The 22,598-nt window shown below is 39.7% G+C and overlaps 3 protein-coding genes across 4 annotated transcripts in view; all 3 read right to left on the bottom strand.

Moving 5' to 3' along the window:
* Nucleotides 1-510: 510 nt before the first annotated feature.
* On the bottom strand, nucleotides 511-3,327 carry LOC148049699 (acyl-coenzyme A thioesterase 1-like). Its single transcript, XM_087722257.1, has 3 exons — nucleotides 2,874-3,327; nucleotides 2,063-2,265; nucleotides 511-1,683 (listed from the first exon to the last, which is right to left on the bottom strand). The coding sequence occupies exons 1-3, from the start codon at nucleotides 3,325-3,327 to the stop codon at nucleotides 1,084-1,086; spliced, it is 1,257 nt and encodes a 418-aa protein (XP_087578383.1). The 3' UTR covers nucleotides 511-1,083.
* Nucleotides 3,328-5,107: 1,780 nt separating this feature from the next.
* On the bottom strand, nucleotides 5,108-16,545 carry JMJD7 (jumonji domain containing 7). 2 transcript variants are annotated; one of them, XM_087722284.1, is made up of 8 exons: nucleotides 16,417-16,545; nucleotides 15,471-15,624; nucleotides 14,951-15,204; nucleotides 12,752-12,808; nucleotides 11,904-11,999; nucleotides 9,769-9,845; nucleotides 8,589-8,748; nucleotides 5,108-5,573 (listed from the first exon to the last, which is right to left on the bottom strand). In XM_087722284.1, exons 1-8 carry the CDS (start codon nucleotides 16,466-16,468, stop codon nucleotides 5,464-5,466), a joined length of 960 nt encoding a protein of 319 aa, XP_087578410.1. In that variant the 5' UTR covers nucleotides 16,469-16,545; the 3' UTR covers nucleotides 5,108-5,463. The 2 variants fall into 2 exon arrangements, with proteins under 2 accessions (XP_087578410.1, XP_087578417.1); XM_087722291.1 differs by having other exon boundaries at nucleotides 16,388-16,513.
* A 1,584-nt stretch (nucleotides 16,546-18,129) lies between these two features.
* MAPKBP1 (mitogen-activated protein kinase binding protein 1) overlaps nucleotides 18,130-22,598 on the bottom strand; it is a 95,856-nt gene continuing 91,387 nt past the window's right edge. Inside the window, exon 31 of the mRNA XM_087704460.1 lies at nucleotides 18,130-22,389. Coding sequence (XP_087560586.1) covers nucleotides 22,093-22,389 — 297 coding nt within the window. The 3' untranslated portion in view covers nucleotides 18,130-22,092. The remainder of the gene's footprint in view (nucleotides 22,390-22,598) is intronic.

Here is a 22,598-nt window from a genome sequence, read left to right on the forward strand (position 1 = left end):
TGACTCTGTAACAAGAAGCTAAGTTCTTGTACATGTTGTTGTTGCTGGTGAGATAGACTGCAACAAATATTTACCTCCAAGGGGTCCTATAGGACGATTGGTGCACCTTGGGGTCTGTTCCGAATGGGAGATAAGTATGTTGGCGATTGCTCCCCCATAGGGTGCCCTTGGTTCTGTTTAGGCACCAGATGTTGGTCTCAGAAATCCATCATATCAGGTAGTGTCCAAAATGTCTGTCTGCCTTACGCAGAGTTTATTTGGCTTTTATACCGTTTCAACAAGCAAAGCAACAGCATAGGTAGCAACAGCATCTTATTGGTACATTCTCCTTGTCAATCTCTAAGACCATCCCAGACAGGGTAGAGGCTTCACATAAGACAATAGTTCCTGGTACTACCTGGCTACTAATTAGGTGAGGTCATAGATGTTGAGGTAACCAGTTTCTGAGATCATGGCAGTTTGCTGCGCATGTCCGTACATAACCTTTGTATAACCTCTAGAGCTTTCCTAAAAGTAGAAGGCCCTGAAACCATTACATTGCTAATGACATTTGTGGCAGTAGCTTAAGGATTTTATTACCAGAGTAACCTTGAATATCCAAATACAAAGATGTATAGCTGGAAGAGAATCTGTATGTAGTATCGAGGTGGGAGTGGAAATAAATTGTTTATGGGCTATGGTAACTGTATTCAGCTGGGTTGTATATGCATATGCAATTGACTTGTATGGGCCCACTGAAAGCATGACAACACCTAATACATCTTGATAGTTTGCCTCTAGTCCACAGAAACAATTTGCAAATCAGGTTTTGTAGTCTATCAATATGAAATAACCAAACTGCAACTGATTGGAGAGAGGGATAGATCTGTTTATTACATATGATTTATGTGTAAGATGCTTAAGGGTCTCCAGCTGGACGAGTTTTCCCCAAACTAATGAAAATTGTGGTGCCCCATTGGTGTACCTGAAAGTGGCAAAATATATTTTCTAGAGACCATCACTCTGAGTTTAACTTGGTTACCAACTGACAATCAAAGGCGTACGAGCAATTCTGCCTTTCTTACAACCCAATGCAACTGCACCCTATAAAGTACTTTTTAAAGTTGGTTCCAGCAAGTGTTGTCTGAAAAAGGCTAATATTCTTTGCCAGGCATCTTCCTGTGCCTCTGCATGTTCTTTCCACTTTCCGCCCCAGAGTGTAAGGCTCCCAATTGTCCTGTGAAGTGAAATACAGCACAAGGGCATATAAGGAGGCTCCAAGAGGTGTCCAGCTTCAAGATAGCAATAGAACTCCACATGACGTCCATTCTGCTGAAGGCGGCTAACAACCTCTTGGCAGAACATTTGACTTTTCCAGTTTCTGTCATCCTGTCCACATATGAAGAGGTATTTGCTTGAGGACTTTTCAACAGGGATGCGGCATGGCCAGGTCGATGGGTCTTTGGGATCATCCATTACTTCAGCAAAAGTTAGTACATTCGGAACATCAGTAGGTTTGACCCTGCCCAAATCTAAAGGATGAGGTGGAATGATTTGTCCTTTCACTTTCAAAGGGAAAAAAGCATTTAACCCTGTGCCAGAAATGCTGACAGCAGCTTGGATGTTTGGCCAAAATGCAGCTAAAGAAAGACCGAGATCTGCACCTTGAGACAGTCCCAGGACTCCAATTTTCATAGATTTAACCTGAAACCACAGGAAAAGGATTACCTTAATATCCATATCCATTCTTTCTCCATTAATTTAAATTTATCTCCTAACTTCCTTTCCTCCAGATGGTATGCAATTATAACATTCAAAATACACAACAATTTTGGAGAACATTAAGTGGAGGGAGGGTGGCCAAATAGAAATTTTTGCAACACAAGTTGGAACCAAACCCAAAACCTTTTCAGCATCAGCTTAAGATAAATTTGCATTTATGAATCTCAGTATAAACTAAAGTTTTCCATTGGAACAAGACTTCAGATTAACTGCATTGCATTACAAAACTATAAAAGCACCAAATTATTTCTTGCTCAAAGGTCAATGCTCCATCACCCATGATCCTAGTTTGCTTCCATACCTTTTGTTGTTTCTGCAGGAACATTATTGCTTCACCAAAATAATCTAAGTCAATGAACTTTGGGAAAGCTGGGAGATCTTCAAAACCTAAAAAAGCAAGTGCCAGTGTAACAAAACCTCTGCTTGCCAAAAGGCTTGCTCTGTACTCCACCAGTCCCCCTCCAGATCCATACAAGTCAAGAACTGCTGGGAAAGGTCCAGGACCTAAAAAAAGACACAAAAAGGAACAGGGCTTTACAGGAATATAAAACCACACAGGCTGACACTTTTGGAAGGAAAATTCAGGGACCAGCCCTACAATTTAAGACACCCTTTCCCAGTTCTCCAACAGTTGGTGGACTCTAAGACACCCAAATCAAACCATCTAGAGATTTAGAGCTATCCAGCACACCTGTGGAATAAATGCTGGACAGACCTTGTTTAAGACTTCTAGTGAAGCCTTTGCTTCAAGATAAATTGATATCAGAGAATGTCTCACCCATTTGTGGAGTTCCAAATTTTATTGAGCTGGAATTCTTCTCTATTCAGATCTAGAATAAATCTTTTTTTTAACTATTTTGATTTAATGCTGCTGTTTGATAAGTTAGTTTTGGTAGAATTTGGGAACCTAGAAGGGAAGCAGCTCCAGGGATGGAGGGATGTGTGTTTGTCTCAGGTATTTTCAATCATCTACCTTTAGGGATGAAATTGTTTCCAGTCAGTTCATTCGCTGCCCGCTTTTCCACAGCCCTCCTAAGCGGGTTCGTTTCAGAGACCTCAGCCCCGCGACCCCCGGGATTTCAGCCCATCCACCCGTGCAACTTGCAACTCACCGGGCGGGCAGAAAAGCGTGGCTCTGAGCCGGCCTTCTCGCACGGGCACCCTCTTCACGCCTTCGGCCATGAAGTGCCTCTCGCTGCGGCAGCTGCAAAGGAGCGAGCCGGTGACTCCGCGCCCGTCGTACACCTCGTAGGTGACACAGAACGGGGTGAGGACGTTCCTCTTACTCAGCCTCTTGTAGGGCGTCGTGGATTCCAGCGCCCACAGTAAGCCCATGGGCTCCACCCCGCAGTAGCTCCCACCTAGCGACGGGGAGCAGCTGAGGTCCAGTTCTCCGTTCCCTTCAGCCCGATAGTACGCGCGCGATTGGAAGAGGTTGCCGCTCTCATCCTCCAAAGACGCCGCGACGGTGACCTCCTGTAGCGGAGAGAGGCCCTCGATCTTCACCTGCACGGGATCGTCATACAGGCAGACGGGGGAAGGCAAGAGCAGAATGCGCGCCGCCATCACAGCAATTTTGCTTAAGCCAGACAAACTTCCCTTTGCTCCCGCTCAGACTTGCCGTGCTTCTTTCGCCTCCTGGACTTTGGCTCCCAGTTTATAACTCGAAGGAAGGGCGGAGAGTAAAAGCACGCCATGATGGTTTCTGGGAAATGTAGTCCTTAAAAATCATAAATAATAACAGTCACAAAGTTCTGGCAAATTATGGGCGGGGTGGGGAGAGCTAAGTCAAATCATTCCTGCGAACTGATTGCAAGAGTTCCCTTGCTGGAGTTAATCAAATTGGCAATCAAAAATCAGAACAGTGCTGGAAGGGACCTTCAAAGTTCTTCTACTCCAACCCCCATTTTTCAGACTCTCCAGTCTCTTCTTAAGATGAAACCAGTGATGAAACACACAACTTCTGGTGGCAAGCTGTTCCACTGGTTAATTGTTCTGTTAGGAAGTTCCTCCTTAATTCCAGGTTGCTTTTCTCCCTGACTAGTTTCCATCCATTGTTTCTTTTCCTGCCCTCTGGGGCTTTGGAAAATAAATTTCCCCCCCCTCCCTTTGTGGCAAGTCTCAAATACTGGAATACTGCTATCATGCCTGCTTCTTCTTTTTTCTACTCACCAAACACAAATCCTGCAACTGTTCCTGATATGTTTTCATCTCCAGGCCTTTAATCATGAGTTGCTGCTCTTTGCACTTTTTCCAGTCTCAACATCTTTTTTGTAATGTGGCAACCAAAACTGGATGCAGTATTCCAGGTGTAGTTTTACTAAGGTTTTATAAAAGTACTAATACTTCACCTGATTTTTATTCTATGCCCCTTTATACAACCAAGGATTGTATTAGCTTTTTTTGGCTACAGAGACACACTGCTGCCTCATATTTCAGTGATTGTCCACTAGGAAACCAAGGTCCCTCTCAAATTATTGTTTTTGAGCCAGGATTTGCCTAATCTGAACTTGTACATTTGATTTTTCCTACCTAAGTTTAAAAACTTTGCTTTTCTCCAGGTTAAACTTCATTTTGTTAGATAGGGCCCATTGTTCAAGCCTGTCAACAATCTTCTGCAAATTTGATAAGTTCCCCTTATATTTCCTAATCAGTCATTTATGAAGATGTTGAAGAGTACTAGGCCTAAGACAAAACCTTGTGGTGCAATCTTTTAAAAAATAAGTAGTCCCTCAATAACGTACTTTTTATCCGTTGTTTAAGAGCTAATAACAGTAACTCTGAATACTGTTCCAAGGCAAGAGTTTAATCCTCTCCAAAATGCTAAGGATTAGATAAAGTTCCAGGTCTAATGTCTTCATAAGCTTTTATTTCATTCCTCAGTTCATCAGTCCTCACAGAGACAGATGTGTGTAGGTCAAATAAAGCTAGCAGTTTATGTAGTTAAGATACATGGGAGCCATCATGTCGCCCACTGGTTTAGCTGGAAGCCCATTAATCCCATTATAGGGTACAGGTGGTAACCTGAATACTATCTATATTGTCAGATAAATTATGAGAAAAGTAAGTATTCTGCAATGTATTCTTTTCCTTGCTGGTGAAGGTACGTGTTCATCTACCTCATTCTGAGAGGCAGCTTCTATCCTAGAATCCCAGAAATGTTGCAATAATTGCAGTGCAAACAATGTGACATAGTGTAAAACTTGAACCGGGCCCAAACTCAGAGATGACCATATTGCTTGGAGGCCTAATGGGTAAAGAAAATGGGTAAAACTAGCAGATACTATCCACTAATCACTATTCCGTGTTTTTTCATTCAACAGACAAATACAGATGGTGAATGATATTGAGGGCATTAAAACACTGTTTATCTGCAGGAATCCATTTTACACTAGGAATAAATGGTGTCATTTCCAAACATTATCCTGAAATCTCATTGAAATGGAGAAGAAAATCTGCTTCGTTTTTTTGTTAATCAGAACATGATTTGGCAACTGACACAGTGATGAGACGAAGTATTTCACTAAAAATAGGAAAACAGCCGTGTAAGATACAATTTGTCCAACATCTCCTATAATGCACTCATATTATATAAAAATTGCCTTTTATCTTTATGAGATCAGTTATGAAAATATTTCTTTAAATTACATGAATAAAGATATACAAAAATTGGAAGCACAGTTCCATATCAGATGTAAAAGGTTAGCTGTTGCAAGAAGAATCCAAGATTGGTTGTGCAGCTTTTGTGAGAGAATCCAGTAGCTGATAATAGGAGTATTTTAGATCATATTCCATATCATACCAATAATTCACTGAGGAAGAAAAAAAAGTATTTTAATACTATTAATAATATTCTTACCTTGTAATTTAAGGTTTATAATTCACTCTGTGATTCAATGCAAATTAAAAACCAAATATACAGATAACCTGCAGATTCTACCTTTAATATTATTACCAATTCTTTTTAGAGATTCTGTAATTGGAACCTTGGAAGGAAGTAATCCAATTGTTCTGCCCACTATAAATAAATTCAGTCAAGAGATTTCAACAGTTCTGCTTCAATAAACAACTTTATTACTAGAATTAGTTACTACATGACTATAATGACATTCTGATACAATATTTTCAAATGGAATGTTGGTCCTACCTGAACGTTCTTCTCAGCGTAGCGCAGGACGGTCCAGAAGTGGGTTGTTCAATCCTTATTTGCCTCATGGCCTCCAAACAAAATGGCCACCACCTACACTGACCTCCCCAAAATGGCCACCATACAATTCCCCTTCCAATATGGCTGCCCCCAGGGCCCCATACTTTCGTGGAAGGCACTCAAGGCAGAATTGTGATTCCGGCAAGAGAAAACGGCCCTGAGAACTCCGGATCAGCTGCGCAACTCCTTTGCAGAAAAACCGCCGCTGATCGCGCTCCCAGCCAGCCAGAAAAAAACTCGCACAGCTCGCCAGCGCTCTATCTATGCCATCCCTGCACTCCTCGCATTGCCGCTTGCCTCCTGCTGCCACTGCGAACCAGCGGCAGGATCGGAGCCTCCAAGAAAAGGCACACTGCACCAGGTGACCACAGAGAAAAGCAGGGAAACTGCCGCAGAAAAGCCCCGATAGCCAGTGCGGCTAGCGGCTCACTATTGAGAACCCGGGAAAGACTTTAAGCAGCGCCAGGTGTTAGTTCTCCTTGAAGACGATGCACGCTGGTGAAAGGGATTTGGGAGGCAACTTCTCCACCATTGAGCCAGCCAAATTAATAAATCCGGGAGGTTACATAAATGAACTAATACCAGAACTAAAAAAATCAACTCACAGCAATCGAAAAAAGCATCTCTTTTGGGGCAAGACTGAGTCGGAATGGGAAGTTAGCAGGGGAAGCTGGAGGTGTGGTTTCAATTCTGACTCAGTCTCTTGGGCAAATAAGGATTGAACAACCCACTTCTGGACCCTCCTGCGCCATCAGCTGGAGAAGTAACTGGTTTTATGTATTTTCATGGAAACAGAAGTTATTTTTTGAAATAGTAAAACATCATATAGATGATATTTATTTTAAATGAACATAAGCAAGGTAGTCCTTGCTTAACTATATTAATAAGGAGTGCAATTTCTACTGCCAAGCAATATGGTTGTAAAGAGCAATGTTATGTGAGCTCATCCCTTAGCAACCACAATTCCAGCAGTCCCCATTGCTGTTGTTAAGTGAGGATGCCCTTGCAATTCCCTGCCAGCTTCCAACAGGCAAGATTCATGGGAAATCTGGCAGGAAGTACCAAATCCCGGGCAAGCTGGCAAGCAGGGTGGTAGGGCAGGTAAGTGACTGCTGTGGCATGGCACCAGAGAAACTGAGCAGAGAACAGGTGCTATAAAGGTAGTTTTTAGCAATTCTTTTGCAATCTCCTCAAGGTCAGCGAAGACTCCCTCTAAAATGTTTGTCTGCAGAACAATTCCATGAGTAGAATTTGAATGAGTGAAGCAAGATCTATGCCTACAAATGGTTTGTTTTGAAATTATCACAATCTCTCTCCTTCCGGATGAATATAATAACCTTTTAAAGATCCCTACGCTCATCTAATGCTCTTACTCTTGTTTTTAGATTCTTTTAAACTTGTTTTTTTATCTATACTTTCGGTTTTAATACATATATCCTATTCTAGCTGAATACCCATGCTCCGCTATGACTATGTGATCGGGCTTGATAAATTGACACTTGCAGCTTGAAAATTAATAAGTAGTTACGATCAACCTCTCCTCTCCCCTTCTCTCCCTCAGACTTGCCCCACAGAATCCTCCCCTATCCTATTCCCTTCTCTCCCTCCGCCTTGCCCCACAGAAACCTCGCCTATATTATCCCCTTCTCTGCCTCAGGCTCCTCTCCAAACTCCCAGCCAGCAGGCCGGATGAGTCACGTGCTGGCCATGCCCAAGTGGCAGTTTGAAGAGAAATCTTTTCAGGTAGGGAGGGGAGAGTAGAACTCTTTACCATCAGAGTGTGTTATTAACAATATAACAAATACTAATGATCTGATGGTAATTTCAAAAAATCCTTTCCAAGGGAGCAACTAGAAGCCAAGAGGAACATATGTGCCACATTTCAAGTTTGTAGGCTCTATGGTTCTGGAGATTTCGTGATCCGGCGTGAGTGATTTTCACTTTTATATATTTAGTTCAATCCTACAGCCATGTTCCTTTTGGGATCTTTGGCCTGCCACACTTCTATTCTACTATTCTGTTCTATAGTGGGTAATTGGGAAGGGGGATAGTACGGAGTAGAATGTTATGTAGCCAAAATAAAATTCCTTTCTAGATTGTCAAGGCCATCCTTTGTTTTGGTACCTCTGCACCTGACAGGAACTGGATGGGTGGAACAGCCAGCATGGCAGTGGAAGATTGGACCATGTAGTGGACTTGTGGGTGTGGGAGCAAGATCATGAACTTCAACTTGGGTGGGGGGGGAACGGAAGAAGCTCAGATTCAGGTTTTCCCCCAGATGTGCTAGCCTGGCTCTCTTAATAAATTGGAACTTTGAGCAGCACGTTGCCTTGGACTCTGATTTAATTTTGGATGCTATCTGGAATGCTGACATTTAGATATCATCTATGTTTTCACTTTTTTTTTCTTTTGTTACTCTAAATTCTGGTGTGTTTTCTATGCTTTTAAATTGACTGCATCCCACCCTTATACTGGTGTATGATGATAATAAAGATTTGATTTGATATTTTGGAATAACATTGAATACAATCTAACTGAAGACAGAAGGAAATGTTGACAGAGAAATCTGGTGAGCTTCTAGCTATTATAATTTAAAAGATACCTTTGGCATTTTTCTTACCTGCTGTGCAGCCATGTGATTGCTGAACATGATGAAACCAAAGAGAAGGAAGATACAACATTTCACCAGACTTCACAGTACATCTTAAAGGTTTTGCCTGAGCATATTCTGGGTATTGTTTCAGATCTGGACTTAAAGGATCTAAAGGAATCCACGGTACCTTTGTGGATGAAAGGTTAATACAATATTTAGCTATTAATAAGATAATTATTTCTTCCAGAATTCAATCCTTTTTTTCTTTTTAAGATGAATATTTGAAAAGCACTGAAAATAGAATCCTGCACATACAGCACGTACAACCACATATCAAAGGATTTTAAAAAACAATTACTGTAGAGATGGGACAGAGTTCCAGGAGGACAACCATCACTGCCACCCTACACCGATCTGGGGTTTATGGCAGAGTCGCTAGACGGAAGCCTCTTCTGGGTGCAAAGCACTTGAAAGCCCACTTGGAGTTTGCAAACAAAAACAAAAAAAAAACCCACACCACCTAATGGACACCAAGACTACAAGGAACACCACACTCTCACAGTTCACCACCTGATGAAACCAAGATTGAACAGTTTGGCCTAAATTCTAAACATTATATCTGGAGGAAACCAGGCACTGCTCATCATCTGCCCAATATCATCCCAACAGTGAAAGATGGTGATGGCAGCATCATGCTGTTAGGGTGTGTGTGCGTTTTTAAGCAGAAAAGACTGGGAGACTGGTCAGGGTTGAGGGAAAGCTGAATGGAGCAAAGTACAGGGTTCCCCTCAATGAAAAACTGTTCCACAGAGCTCAGGCTCTCAAACTGGGCCAAAGGCTCACTTTCCAACATGTGTCATGGTCCTGTTGGAGCCTGAGTCTGAAGAGGAGGATGAAATGAAGCTAGGGCAGATGGAGGAATGACCGGAGTAGGAGTAGGAGGCAGTCCCAGGTCCCTCGGGCCTGGGAAGGATCACCAGTGAGGGAGAGGGGGCACAGGAGGACCAGGTGAGGGCGGAGGACAGGGCAAGCAGTAGAGCAGATGAACAATTACCTACCCCCGCCACCCCCAATCCCCAAGCACGGAGAATGGAGAGGAGGCAGGATCAGCACAGGGCAACCCAATGATCGGGAGGAGGATCATAAAAATATTTTAAATTAATAAGATAAAAATAGGTTAATAAAGTAGACTGAAAGTTAAGCATACCTTCTCTGCCGTTTTATCTTCCAGAATATCAAACGACCCATCATCTGTGATGTGGTAAGTTGCTGGTGGATATAATTCTGGAACATGAAGTACATATAGCAGTGTATTGTTTACGATTAACTCTGCAGTTCCCACACTGTGTGCATACCACAGCACCTCAGGGCAATGTGGCAAACTCACTGGAGCAGCATGGAATATTTTACCACTTAATACAGATTATTACCCTTAAAACAAATTGATTTACTGGAAATTATTTTTTCCAGAAATCTGAACTTGAATTTATATATAGCTGGGAGGGGTATATTTATGTATGTAATTATTCATATAAATATAAAAACATCATATATAAGTCCACATATAAACACCTGTTTTAATATTGAGGACAAATTAGGCATTCTGTGGGAATTCATGACTGGAATTCTCTTTTCCTGCCTTTCTTTTTAAGCCACACTGGGAAAGAGAGTTGGAATGGGGCCATAGCACAGCATAAATACCATCTCAACTCTTTCATTAATTAATCCAAATTCTAGCTCCCCAATATTGATCAGCATTGGAAATTTTTAACCATAATATTCCCCCTTCAAAGTTAAAAGCAATTTTAGAAGAAGGGAATTTAGCAAGGAATAGACCAGCCCCCTCCCCCTTCCCAATTGCATCATTCTAAAATCTCCCCACTTTCACACAGATGCTTTTATAAATATTTTAAAAGCAGGAAAGAAACCACAAATCCCATGTAATCCCCAGTTTGGTTACTGATTTTTTTCTTCTTCCAGAAATTGTGCCAAAAGTTCAAGATCTACAGTATAGCCTTCTCCAGCACAATGTGTTCCAGATGTTTGAGGACTATAACTCTCAATGCCCAGCTCACAAAATTATTGTTCCAATAATCCATAGAGTAACAGGTTGGGAAAGGTTACTGTAGTGCATTACGCCCAAGTACAGGTAGTCTTTGACTTATGATCACAATTGAGCCCAAAATTTTCATTTCTAAGCAAGACAGTTAAGTAAGTTTTGCCACTTTTTATGACATTTCTTGCCACCGTTAAGGAAATCACTGCAGTGAAGTTAGTACTGTAACACACTTCTTATGTGTGTTACTTGACTTTGCTTTTGTAACAAGGTCGCAAAATGTGGTCAGATGATCTCAGGACACTGCAACTGTCATAAATATATATAGGTTACCAAGCGTCCAAATTTTGATCACATGACCACAAGGATGTAACAAGGGTTTGTGTAAAAGTTATAAATCACTTTTTGTCAGTATTGTTGTAACTTCGAATGGTCAGTAAACAAATGGTCGAGGACTACCTGTAATGTTTTCTTCATCTGACTACAGTTAACATCTCCTAGGTGAACAAGTAGCCAAAGCAACAGAAGAGGAAAAGGCCAAGAAGTACCAAAAGGATCTCATGTTCCTGTCTCTTTTCCAACCTTCTCATAAACCTCAGATATATCTACCAAATGTGCACCCATGCTGTATGGTAATCCCGAGGTTACAAGCACTCCCTTAATGAACGTTCAAAGTTATGCAATAAGCGCCCCCTAGCATTTGCAAAAAAGTCCCGAAATACAGCACCACAGTAGTTGTTCGCCCTTACAAATAACCACAGAGGCTCTGCAATATTTGTCCTGAACATTGCCAGCTGAAATGGATCTTCCGAGGGGCGGATTCACTGAGAGGTTGGAGAGGAGACTGCCTGCTAGATCTTCACAAGGTAAGTGACCCGGCATGGCCAGTTTGGGGTGGGGGGAGCAATTGGGTGGAGCATGAGGTATTTCAGTGGGTTGGGGAGGCCTTGGGTGGTCTTAAACAGGTGGGTTTGTTCCATCACTACCTCCTCCCCACCGGGCTACTCCACCCTGAAATACCTTATGCACACTTAACGAGCCTTACATTCAATTAGTGAATGTATGGACGAAAGGAGGGAGTGATCCAATTCAAGGTACAAGATTCACTCCCACAAATCCTTGGGTTGCAAATAGAATGGGTAGGCTCCATTTCACTCGTAATTCAATGACTACCCGTATAGCAAAATATTGGGGAAGTTGAAGCCCAGGCATTTTGTTTGAATGACTCACGAAATATTAGCGTCATATAGCTGACACCATTCCTATCCATTTCTCAAAATACCTACCATATGGGATGAAGGGACGGTCACTTGGCGGATGCAACAAAAAATGTTTCTCTCCAGAAATCACGCAGTACAAGTTTTCATAATGATCTTTGTGTACTAAGATTGGAGGGAGAAAAATGAAAAACTGGGAAAAGGAAGAGGGAATGGTCATTTGTTACCTCCATTATAAACATAACACAAAAATAAAGGAAAAATATGAATTTGTAAAGAACTAGCATATTTGCATATGTTTGCACTGTCCATGAATTGGGTTGGTTTTTGTTGTTGCTGTTTTTGCTATCTACCAATCATTTTAAATACAGATTATAATGATATTTAGCAATCAGGACTTGGGGAAAGAAAACCTCAGCAGGTTTCTAGGTAAACCTTTTGTTATGCAATTGCTCTGCTTGATTCCATGAACTGAGACCAGGTATCATTGCCTGTTATTTTAATCCTGTGTCTTTTGATCGCGCCTCCCACCCACTTTCTTTCCTCCAAAATTCTGTCCAGATGAAGTAACTGCAATATGGGAGTGGGGAACTAGGTTCAGTTATGGTAACAGTTAGGAGTAAGGAAGATATTTCAAATATTGTTCCCCAAAAGCAGAAACTTTCCTTTAAAAAAAAAAAGTGTTTTGGTACCAAATTTGCCTTCCAATTATGAACTGCAGCAGAGAATGTTTATGGAGATTGTCAGTTATCCAGGTCATGGCTGTCCCAAAGGTGCTTTTTCAAGAGGCAACTGGACTTTCTGGATTTTCTTTCAAGACATTTTGCTTCCAAAAAACAACAACACACCAGAACATCCAGTTACTTCTTGGAAAAGCACCTTTGGTTCAGCAGAGAATGCACTGATCCCATACGTACATGAAGTCACTGCAGAAGATTCTCCCAGCCAAAAATTCACAGCATCAGGCTTCTTTCCTATTTTTTTAAAAAAAAGTCAAATCAGAAAAAAGATCTGGATTTCTATTATTTTATCTTACAGATCTTCTGGTAAAGAATGTTATTTTCACTCAGTCAATTAGCAGCCTTTCTTAACATCCTTTCTAAATAAATCTGGAAGAAACAGCTATTAATGTCTCAGAAATATATATTATCACTTTTATACACAAGGATGAATAATTTTATATTCCCAATGAAAACAATTTTCAATTTTCAATTTAATAAAATTTGTATGCCGCCCACTCCCTTGGGACTCTGGGCGGCTAACAACAGAGGCTCATTTTCATTCTGGGTTTTTTTTTCTTCCTAGCATTTTCCTGAAAATTCAGGATCTATTTTCAGATCACCCTAGTCCATGATTTTGAAGAGGTAAATTAAAAAAAAAAGTTTTTGCACTCTGCAGGCCTCCCAAACCCTCTGCATGCCTTGGTTTTTTTGCAAAAAAAAAAAAAGGGGGGGGGGAGATGCAGAGCTTTGAGAGGCTATTAAAGTGCTCCTGGAAGCTGGGGGAGGGGCAAAAATGAGCAAACAAATGGTCCATTTTGTGCTCATTTTTGCCCTCCCCAGGCTTCAGGAGCACTTTACCAGCCTCCCAAGTTCTCTGCACAGCCATTTTTGCAAAGGGGGTGAGGTTTCAGTAGGCCAAAAATGCTGTATTCAGTTTATAAGACACACAGAGATTTTCACCCTTGGGGGGGGGGGAGAAGGTGCATCTTATACTCCGAAAAATACGGTATTCTATAACATCCCTTAAGCCAAAATTAAAACTCAGAGAACCAGATTCTAGAAGTTGGAAGGAATCTAATGAATCATTTAATGAAATCTTCTGCAGTAGCCACCCAGCAAGAAGATTCGTCACTAATCTAGGCAGACAGTTCCGCTGCTCAAGAGTTTTTATCAGCAGAAAACGTCTAGCATTCTGCAAGTTTGGCAACACTCAGATATAATTATTTAAACAGATTTAAGTTTTAGTGTTATAGTTTTTTTTTTTTTAAAAATGTAACTACTTGGGACAATTGAACCTATATATCCTCTGTAAGCTTCTATAATAAGGTTTGGGAGAAGGGAAAGAGTTAAACTTGATTAAATAAACTAAATTTTTCTAGAGAATAACGGAAGAACTAAATAGCACATTAACTCACATACTAGCAACACTTCACCACTACATGAACTAAATATGAGAATTAGTCTAAATTCAACGGATTTACCTCTAAACTGGTTATAGGTATTAATGGAACTGTTGGACATAGTTAGGGATATCAAAGAACTGCTGACAAGTAAAATACAGAAAACACCTACACAAATACTTGCAGCATTTAACGAGGATGTTCAAATTATGCAATACAATTAATTATTTCTACATTTATTGTATAACACCATTTAACATATTATCCTTAGATCTCCAAATTTTCTCTTCTTGTTTTCTCCAAGCACCTACTAAAAAGCAGTGATTACAGCAGTAATTAACACCAACAGATCCAGGGGCCATTGAGAACTCCATGGGAAACAACTCCCGCTATTGGTGCAAATATAGCTATAAAAAAGGGACATTGCACAAAGTGGAAAACCTCAACATGGTGATTGCAACTGCAGGATCAAAGTCATGTCCCTTTTTATGTATGTTGCAATGCACATTTTAAAATGTAACTTGGCTTTGATGGAGTGATTAATAAGGCTTCCATTGGGCTTTTTCACACTGCCCCATAACATACCCTTATGTCACTCCTATAAATGGCAAGCACGACTTGTGGTTTTAGGGCTTTATGAAACTCTAAAAAACTTTGGGCTGGCCTGCATGTGTTTGATAAATTAAAATTGGATTTTTAATTTATGGCACACAGAATACGTTAACTGTATTTAACAGCTCAAATAGTTCTGTAAAGTCTTGGCAGGCAATTTCTACTACACCACTCAAGGCTCTTGGTCATTGTGACCAATAACATCATATAACTTATTATTGTTATGATACATATTATTGTTATAGAAGTACATACACAGTAATAAAGCCATCGGTTTTTATTGCAACATCTCCATAAACAATAAAACTTGGAGCATTCCAAAGCCAGAAAGCAGCTGTCTACTATAGTATCAATTCTGGAATATTAGGATTTTAATATTTACCCAGTGCTTCGCTCATCCAAGGTATCTCAGGCTCCACGTCACCTAAAAGTTCAGGGAATTCCTCAGTCAGGTTTGAACACTGTTTCTGCACATAGAACACCCCTGGAGAAGTTATCTTTTTCTCCAAAATGTCCAAAAACGCACTGAAAGGCATATGACGCTCCTCTGGCATAACAAACCAGTCCTGATAAACTGCATCAGCATAACCATTGGGGGTTACTGCCACACTCACCAGCTTGGAGCCCATTATTTGCCTGCATCAAAAACATCACAAGAGATTCATCACTGAGCAAGAAACACAGATATATGCCAGAAAGAATGGTCACAATATTTTAGGCAAAAGTGGAAGAAGACTGAAGATATGCTGGAAACATCATCAAGACATCATAAAAGTGATTGAGGTGTGTGTATATAAGATAGATGGATGGACGGGCAGGCAGGCATATGTATATGCATATGTGTGTATACACCCACAAATACATATACACATATCCCATCGTTATTATTTGTAGCCTCCTACCTCAAGTAACCCAGGGTCCACTTCTTCAGAGCCGGCCAGTGGTGGAAAGCATTTCGGATTATACATGGTTTGTTTGGGCAGATCCATTCCCGGTAGAATTCAAGGGGAGTCGGAAGAATATCAAGGTACGGCACGGATTCTGACCAACACAACTCTATTCACACAGAAGAAGAAAAAAATCTATGAACAACAATCATTTTAGGGATTGACAACTCTGCCTAAAGTTGTTCTTGGAGCAGTTATAATTCTGTCACTCTTCCCAGAAGATTCAGTAACAGACCCAGGAGTAGAATGAATAATTCTTGTACTGTACTAGATATTTTTGCTGTGCAGGCTGGGGCTGCTGAGTGCCACAACTGAACGGGCCTAGGCTTTTGGTTATGACATTTCATTACGCTTCTATAGAATGTACAGCATTTTGTGCATCAGAACTCCTAATTTTGGAAAGGGGCAAACACATTGGTTTTGGAAATGGGAATTTTAAGATCGCCAGGGTTATGATGATCCAGTTGGGGCGCTAAAAAGTTTGCGATGCAAATATCCGGATGTTCCCTGGATGGCAGCAAAACTATGCCGGTTGTTTTTTCAATTGGGGAGGGGGGATTTAGCAGTCAGGGGTGGGGTGGGGGTGTCTTTTTGCAGGTCTCCAGGGCAAAGAAAGGAGGGCCATCCCGCGATCTTTGGATCACCTTAACACAGAATCCAATCGGCGAGAGACAACGTGTAATTCCTAAAAACCTCCCCCTTGTAAAAGAATGTGATCTCACACTCTGCAAGATTCAGCCTGGTACTAAATTACTATCCTTCTCTTTTCTTCCGGTTATTCTTAGTCCATCCGTGGATCATATACTCTCAATTCCATTTATGCACTGGTGGAACCAGGGAAGGGGAGGAAGCTTTCGCTGTCTCTGACGTGCCTCTCATCACACAGGGACATTCAGCTCACCCCGGGCTTCGGTGGGAAAATCAGCCAAACAGCGTTTCATCGCTTGCAACATCCCGGCTTTCCTTTCAGCCTCGGCTATAGAGGAGTCTCAGCCCACGGCCATTCTCAGGCTCCGCCTTCTCCCTCCGCAGAGGAAGACGCTCAACGCGCCTCACGGCTCCGCCCCTTCACCACCACCACCCCCATTTTCAACTCGACTTCAGTGCCTGGTCGCGAGGCAGAAGGGAAACGTTTGTCTTTCGAGCTGACAGACACCCGAGGCCGCCTTGAACAGTTTCCCTGAAGGAAAACGTGTTCAATATAAAACTTCGCCACAAAACGTGCGAGCGCTCTCTCTCTCTCTGTCTCACACACACACAAAATAAAAAGTGTTCAAAATTGTGTTGGATTTCAGGTTCTGCAGTTAGGTTCAGTCTGAAGACAGAAGAGTCTTCAGTCTTAGAGACGCCTCATTTCCCAAGCTGGGAAATTTCCAATTAGGTTTCACTTGTTGGCAGAAAAAATGCCAAAAGCAAGCCACAGTATGCTAATACTGGTTCAAAGGATGCAGTTTCAACTCACTCCCAAACCAAAGTTAAGGTGTATAATCATTAAAATATGCTTTTTGACAACCCAGTTAAAAAACTCTCATCCCAATTCAGACCACAAATTCAATGGTGACTAAGGAGTATGTCTCATTTAGTTTACCTTAATCACAGTGCATAATCCTGCTGAGTCCAGACTCACAATCACTTTATATTTATTTATCAGACTTGTATGTTGCTCATCTCACTGAAGTTGACTCTCCTATCCATTTCCATAGGTAAGGGTTTATTTGCAAAACATACAATGCAAATGTTGTAAAACATACAAATGCAAACCATACCTAATATTCATATACTCACTTCTCATGAGATGGGTAGCTATATAAATTTGATTAATTAATGAATAGTGTCTTTGGATCAGTCTTGATTCCTGCCAACTCCCGGGACAATACCTACAGTTTCCTTAGCAAGATTTTTTGTAAGTGGTTTGTCATTGTTTTCTTGATAGGGCTGAGAAAAAGAGACTGGCTGAAGATCACCTAGGCAGGACTGGAACTCCTGGTCTCTGAGTTCTAAGCCTAGTGTTTGAACTACTATTCCAAAGTGATTCTCCTGAGCAGTATTGTGGTATTAAAGTATTTTCAGTAGCAAAACTAAGAATTACTACCAAATAATTACTACCATCTGTACCATACTGATACAGAAGAAAATATGTAAATCTCACTTTCTATATACAATATATTTGTACTGATGTTTCTTCCCACTATAACTAGGTTAGCTAACAGATAATTGCTGAAACATATGGAAACACAATTGGCTCTGTTTTACTGTACTAAATTTTACCTGCTTGGCAGTTCTCTCTCTCTCCCCCACCCTCCTTCCTCTCTCTGATATAGGACATACACTATTAAATATACATTTATTTTAAGGCCGCTGTACAGGTGGTCCTCAATGGTAATGCTTCATGGACATCATTTAAAAGGATTGACCTGCAAAATCTACATTTGCACATACTGCACAAGAAACTGATTTATAGAACAATAATTAGTGATAGGTTAAGGAACTTTTGCCTGTTTTCTCAGTTCAACATTAGTAGGGGAAATATAGCATATTCCACTTTATTTTGTAGCCCGACTAAGTTCATCAATTGCCTTAACAAAATCATAGTAAACAATAGTATGAAAATAAATTTGTAACAATAAATTTGTTTATTGAAATTTAGACATTGAATACAAATGAATGCAGAATTTAAAATACCCCCCAAAGTCGCTCACAGTGCAAACCCCCAACAACCATTAAAACAATTTTCAAATAATTAAAAAAGGACATTGTAAAAGGTTTGTTTTCCATTAAAGTCAAGATACAAAACACAATTTATAAATAGGAAGGTTTAGGGTTGTTTTCTCCTTTTAAACAAGTGTAAAATAAAAAGGGAGTATTGAAAGAACATAGATAAAAGCTATCTGTACCCTAGGTTTAAAGATACATTGTGTAGACATGGCTTACTGTATTCCTAATTTACAGCAGGTTAGCCCAATATATAAGCAGCACAGCTTCAGCTTATTATTTACAAATAATACAGGATATTCTTTTTTTTTAATCTAGAGAAATAACAATTTAGTCAGCAGTACCCGAAGGGCCGTACAATAGCTGCTCTGCATTCTGAATTTGTAATATTTTAAACATTGGATTCTGTAGATCCAGTGGCTGAGTGCACATACATGACAATGTTATTTATGTTTTAAAACACTGCCCTCGGTGTTGGCTGGTTCTTTCTTTGGAATCAATAAGTTCTGGATCACTGGAGTGAAAAGGAGAACTGAATAAGCCCCAATATCAAAAAGATATTTATGCAAAAAAGAAAACAAGTACAGGTACGTAACAGGACATTCATATGTAGAAACACCAGATACATATATCTATAGCTGGTGTGCACATATTTCAGCCTTTGAAAGTTTTCCTGTGTTTCTATAGAAACAGGGATATGGTCTCATTTGCATGCACAGTTTTTTTTATAAAGGCTCTTTTTGAAAAGAGAAATAGTATAAGAAACTTTAAATCACATTAAGAAACATTTCAGAAAACACAGAGACAATATGCAAATATGACATAAGAAATGGATCTTTTACAGTCTCTCTTTGAGGTTTTTTAATATCTAGAAATTGCATGCATACATTAAAAACAGTAGAAATAGAACAGATTGAAGTACGGCATTTGTATTTTTCCTCTCCCTGGACAACATGTCAAAGTTTCCTTAAAGGGCTAATGGACATCCATAATAACACCAGAAAAGCTGCATGCAGTTGAAAACAAAAAGTATGCTAGCTGACATTTTACGGTCACAAAATCTTCTAACTTGTAAAAAAGCAACGCTCCAAAGTTTATATTTGAATTACTATAAGGTGCCACCAATGACTAAAAAGTGTATTTTACATCAAGTATTTTCCATGGAGAATATGTAAGCTTTTCTCCTGGTTCTTCCTGACCGCATAGAGAAAATAAAGGAGGTCAGAATCTTATGGAACTCAAATGGCTTTGAGAAATTTTATTGGCTGAGAATATTCATTCCCAATACCCAAATCATACATATTAGTGGGAAAATAAAGGGCACTTCAAAAGACAAACATCCCAATTTTTAATTACAAACTCATTTACATTATTATTTAACTGCTAACTCTACACTTACAATGTCTCTTTTCCATTCCAGAACTTTTTCATTCTATTTTACTCCTTGAATCAACTGATTCTCAGTCCTATACCTTTTCTAGAAGCCTTCAGTATGCCTTTAAACAAAATATCAGAAATTACAGGCCTATCCATTCCTCTTTAAATATCTACTTACTCAAGACACACAAAACTACAGTTCTAGTTCACATCCAAGTCCCCATCTGTGTTACAGTATTTTCCTACCTGGGTCTATGAAAATAAATAGTTCCTGATCGAAGAATAACACAATGAAACTTAGTCACTGGAAACTGCTTTGAAATTAACAGGGGGTTTGATGTTGCCTCTTATCCAAGGCAGTCCCTGATTAATCAGTACTTGTTAATGCTTGAGGTATAAATTATCAGCAAGTTGGTTTTATTTCCAAAGACATTTGAAAGTTTGACCCTGTAATGGTTGAATAGACATTCTGAATTTCTCCTTGTTCATGCCACAGGATATTCTGGAAGCATGACTTCTTTACCTGAGTGCATGTGTTCCAGCATAGGAAAGATTCCTGAGCATTGAACACTTTTTACAGTCTGGATATGAACAGGAAGAAGATATTTTGGCTATTAAGACATTTCCCAACATGGACATGTAGAAAAAAGCCATCTTAATTTTCATGTAAGAGTATATTCCAGCAGTCTATCCTTAGAAATAAGATTCCTTTTCTTGTATCTCTGAATTCAAGCATCTACTGTATAGCTGGAAGGAAAAAGCTCAGTTTTAAGAAGTGTGTCAACTATCATTCAAATCTATTCAGAGAATTATCTATACAAATCCAGAAATGACATAATTAAATGGTGCTAACTGCTCCAAGTCTCCAGCCTTGGAGTTCAATGGACAGCCAAAATGGGAACAGGTCTGCAGATTTCCTTAACACTGCAGTGGTGCTGGATGAAAGCCAATGAGATTCAGACAAAAAGCTATACCACAGGTGGCTATACCACTATCTGGAGCAGTGAAGACAGATGTCCACATGACAGTTTACAAAATGCAAGTAGAAATGCCACTCAGGAATATCTAAATCAGCCTATTCCACCCCGGCGCCCTCTAGATTGACTGTGAGTGCAAATCTTCAGAATTTTAATTTGGGCCACACTGGCTAGGAATTCTCAACAAAGTTCTTTTAACGTCAAACCAATCTAGGAGGCAGAATAGGGAGGCTAGGCTACAACATTGAAGCCATTTATTAAAATGGTCAGCTCACCAGTAAGAAACACAGCTATTCTCTAACCTGAGAGAGTAGTATTAGAGTTTTATAACTTCATTGTTTTAAAAAGGTTTCTTTTTTATCGGTGAATACTTCAAACATGTTAGGATTAATAATTCAATACAAAGGGTACCAAAGCTGAAAGGATGTAGATCTGCACTTACTTTCCTTCTTTATTTGAACAAGGGCAACGTACTAATTGATACAAAATTGGAGAAGTATGGCATAATGTAGAACACAGTAATATTTCATGCAGTTTTAGTTATGTTCCAGTGTAAGGGAGGAAAGGAAATAGAATAGTAATGTCATAGCAATCCGTATTTCCTGAACACTTACACTTGGACACCACTGTCATAACACAGCAGTAAGAATTTTTTTTAAGTGAATAGTTATTCAACTGTATCAATTTGACTCTGATGGATCCGGTTTTACATAAAACCTGAGAAAAGTAGAACTAGTTAAAAAGCCTTTCTTTTAACCAACAAGCTTTGTAGCAAATCTCTGGATGTTGAACCAAAGGATAGGTGTTTTGTGGAAACAAATGTCGATGAAAAATAGAGCACAGGATTTTCTTTACACAGAAAACAGAAGCAGAATGTTCATAATGCTAAATACAAAATTAAAATCAAACATATTGGCATAATAAAAAGGAATAAGGAAGCAAAGTTCAATAATGCAGGCTACAGCAGAAAGCAGTTCTATAACCTACCTACTGTTCCATCAATATGTTTACTATATCAAATCTCTCTCACTATAAATGTGGAAAAGATGTCAAAATAATCATAATGACAAAACCTAGGTAAAAGTTTCAGAATTATAGTCGTAAAAATAAATTAATAAATAAAAGTTTTAATAGTCTATGCCTATGTCTCAGATAACACTGCAGAGGGACAAAGCTATTTCAGCTTGATCTCATTCTATTAAGTCAGCAGTTTCAGGCTGGGCCACCCCTGGACCATTGACAAATTCTCTTTAATCGCTGGATTGGTTTTAAGCCAAATATTTCTTATAACACTCTTAGTGGAGGAGATAGGCACAAGGGGATTAGTACTGTGACCAGCACATTTTAAAAAGTTGTGGACAGAACTGTTTCTGTTAAAAGATATTTGCCCATTGGATTAAAAACAAACACCCCAAAGTGTTATTTCAAGTTGTCAATATGATAACGTTCCATCAGTTTTTGTGTATGATTCTCAGCATTCCATTAAAAGTGTTTGTTGTTGAAAACCATAATTAAAGTTTTTTATCCATACGTCGTTCAACAGCTTGTAGCAGTAACTCTGAGTATTGTTCCAACAAGGCAAGAGTTTGGTCATCACCAAAGTGCAGAGGGCTAGATAAAGTTTCACCATTGCCCTCCCGTAATGGCATTCCAACTATATTTTGTGGTTGCATAAGTTGATCTTTCTTCCTTTGAAGTCCATTGCCATCTTTCAGGGAATCCAATTCTTTTTTCATCACAGAGAAAGTTTCAGTTAAGAGACCTGAAATCTTATCTTTATCAGGCGAAGATTCCATATCAGTAGATACCTGAAAAATAAATGTAAACAGATTTGTTTTAGAGCTAAGTTTATTATATTAGAAAAGTAAAGGAATAAACAAAAGCTATTAGCAGTAAACCCTGTGTTGCAAGATTAACACTTATAATCACAGAAGAGTATTTAAAACTCAAGTCACCCTTCCTTAATCTGGGCATTCCTCAGTTATATGGATTGGGGGAGGGGGTCAGGCAAAGGAGA

This window comes from Thamnophis sirtalis, unplaced genomic scaffold (genome assembly GCF_051295495.1).
Source record: "Thamnophis sirtalis isolate CommonGarterSnake01/CBP01778 unplaced genomic scaffold, rThaSir2_p1.2 scaffold_1, whole genome shotgun sequence".
NCBI classification, from domain to species: Eukaryota; Metazoa; Chordata; class Lepidosauria; order Squamata; family Natricidae; genus Thamnophis; species Thamnophis sirtalis.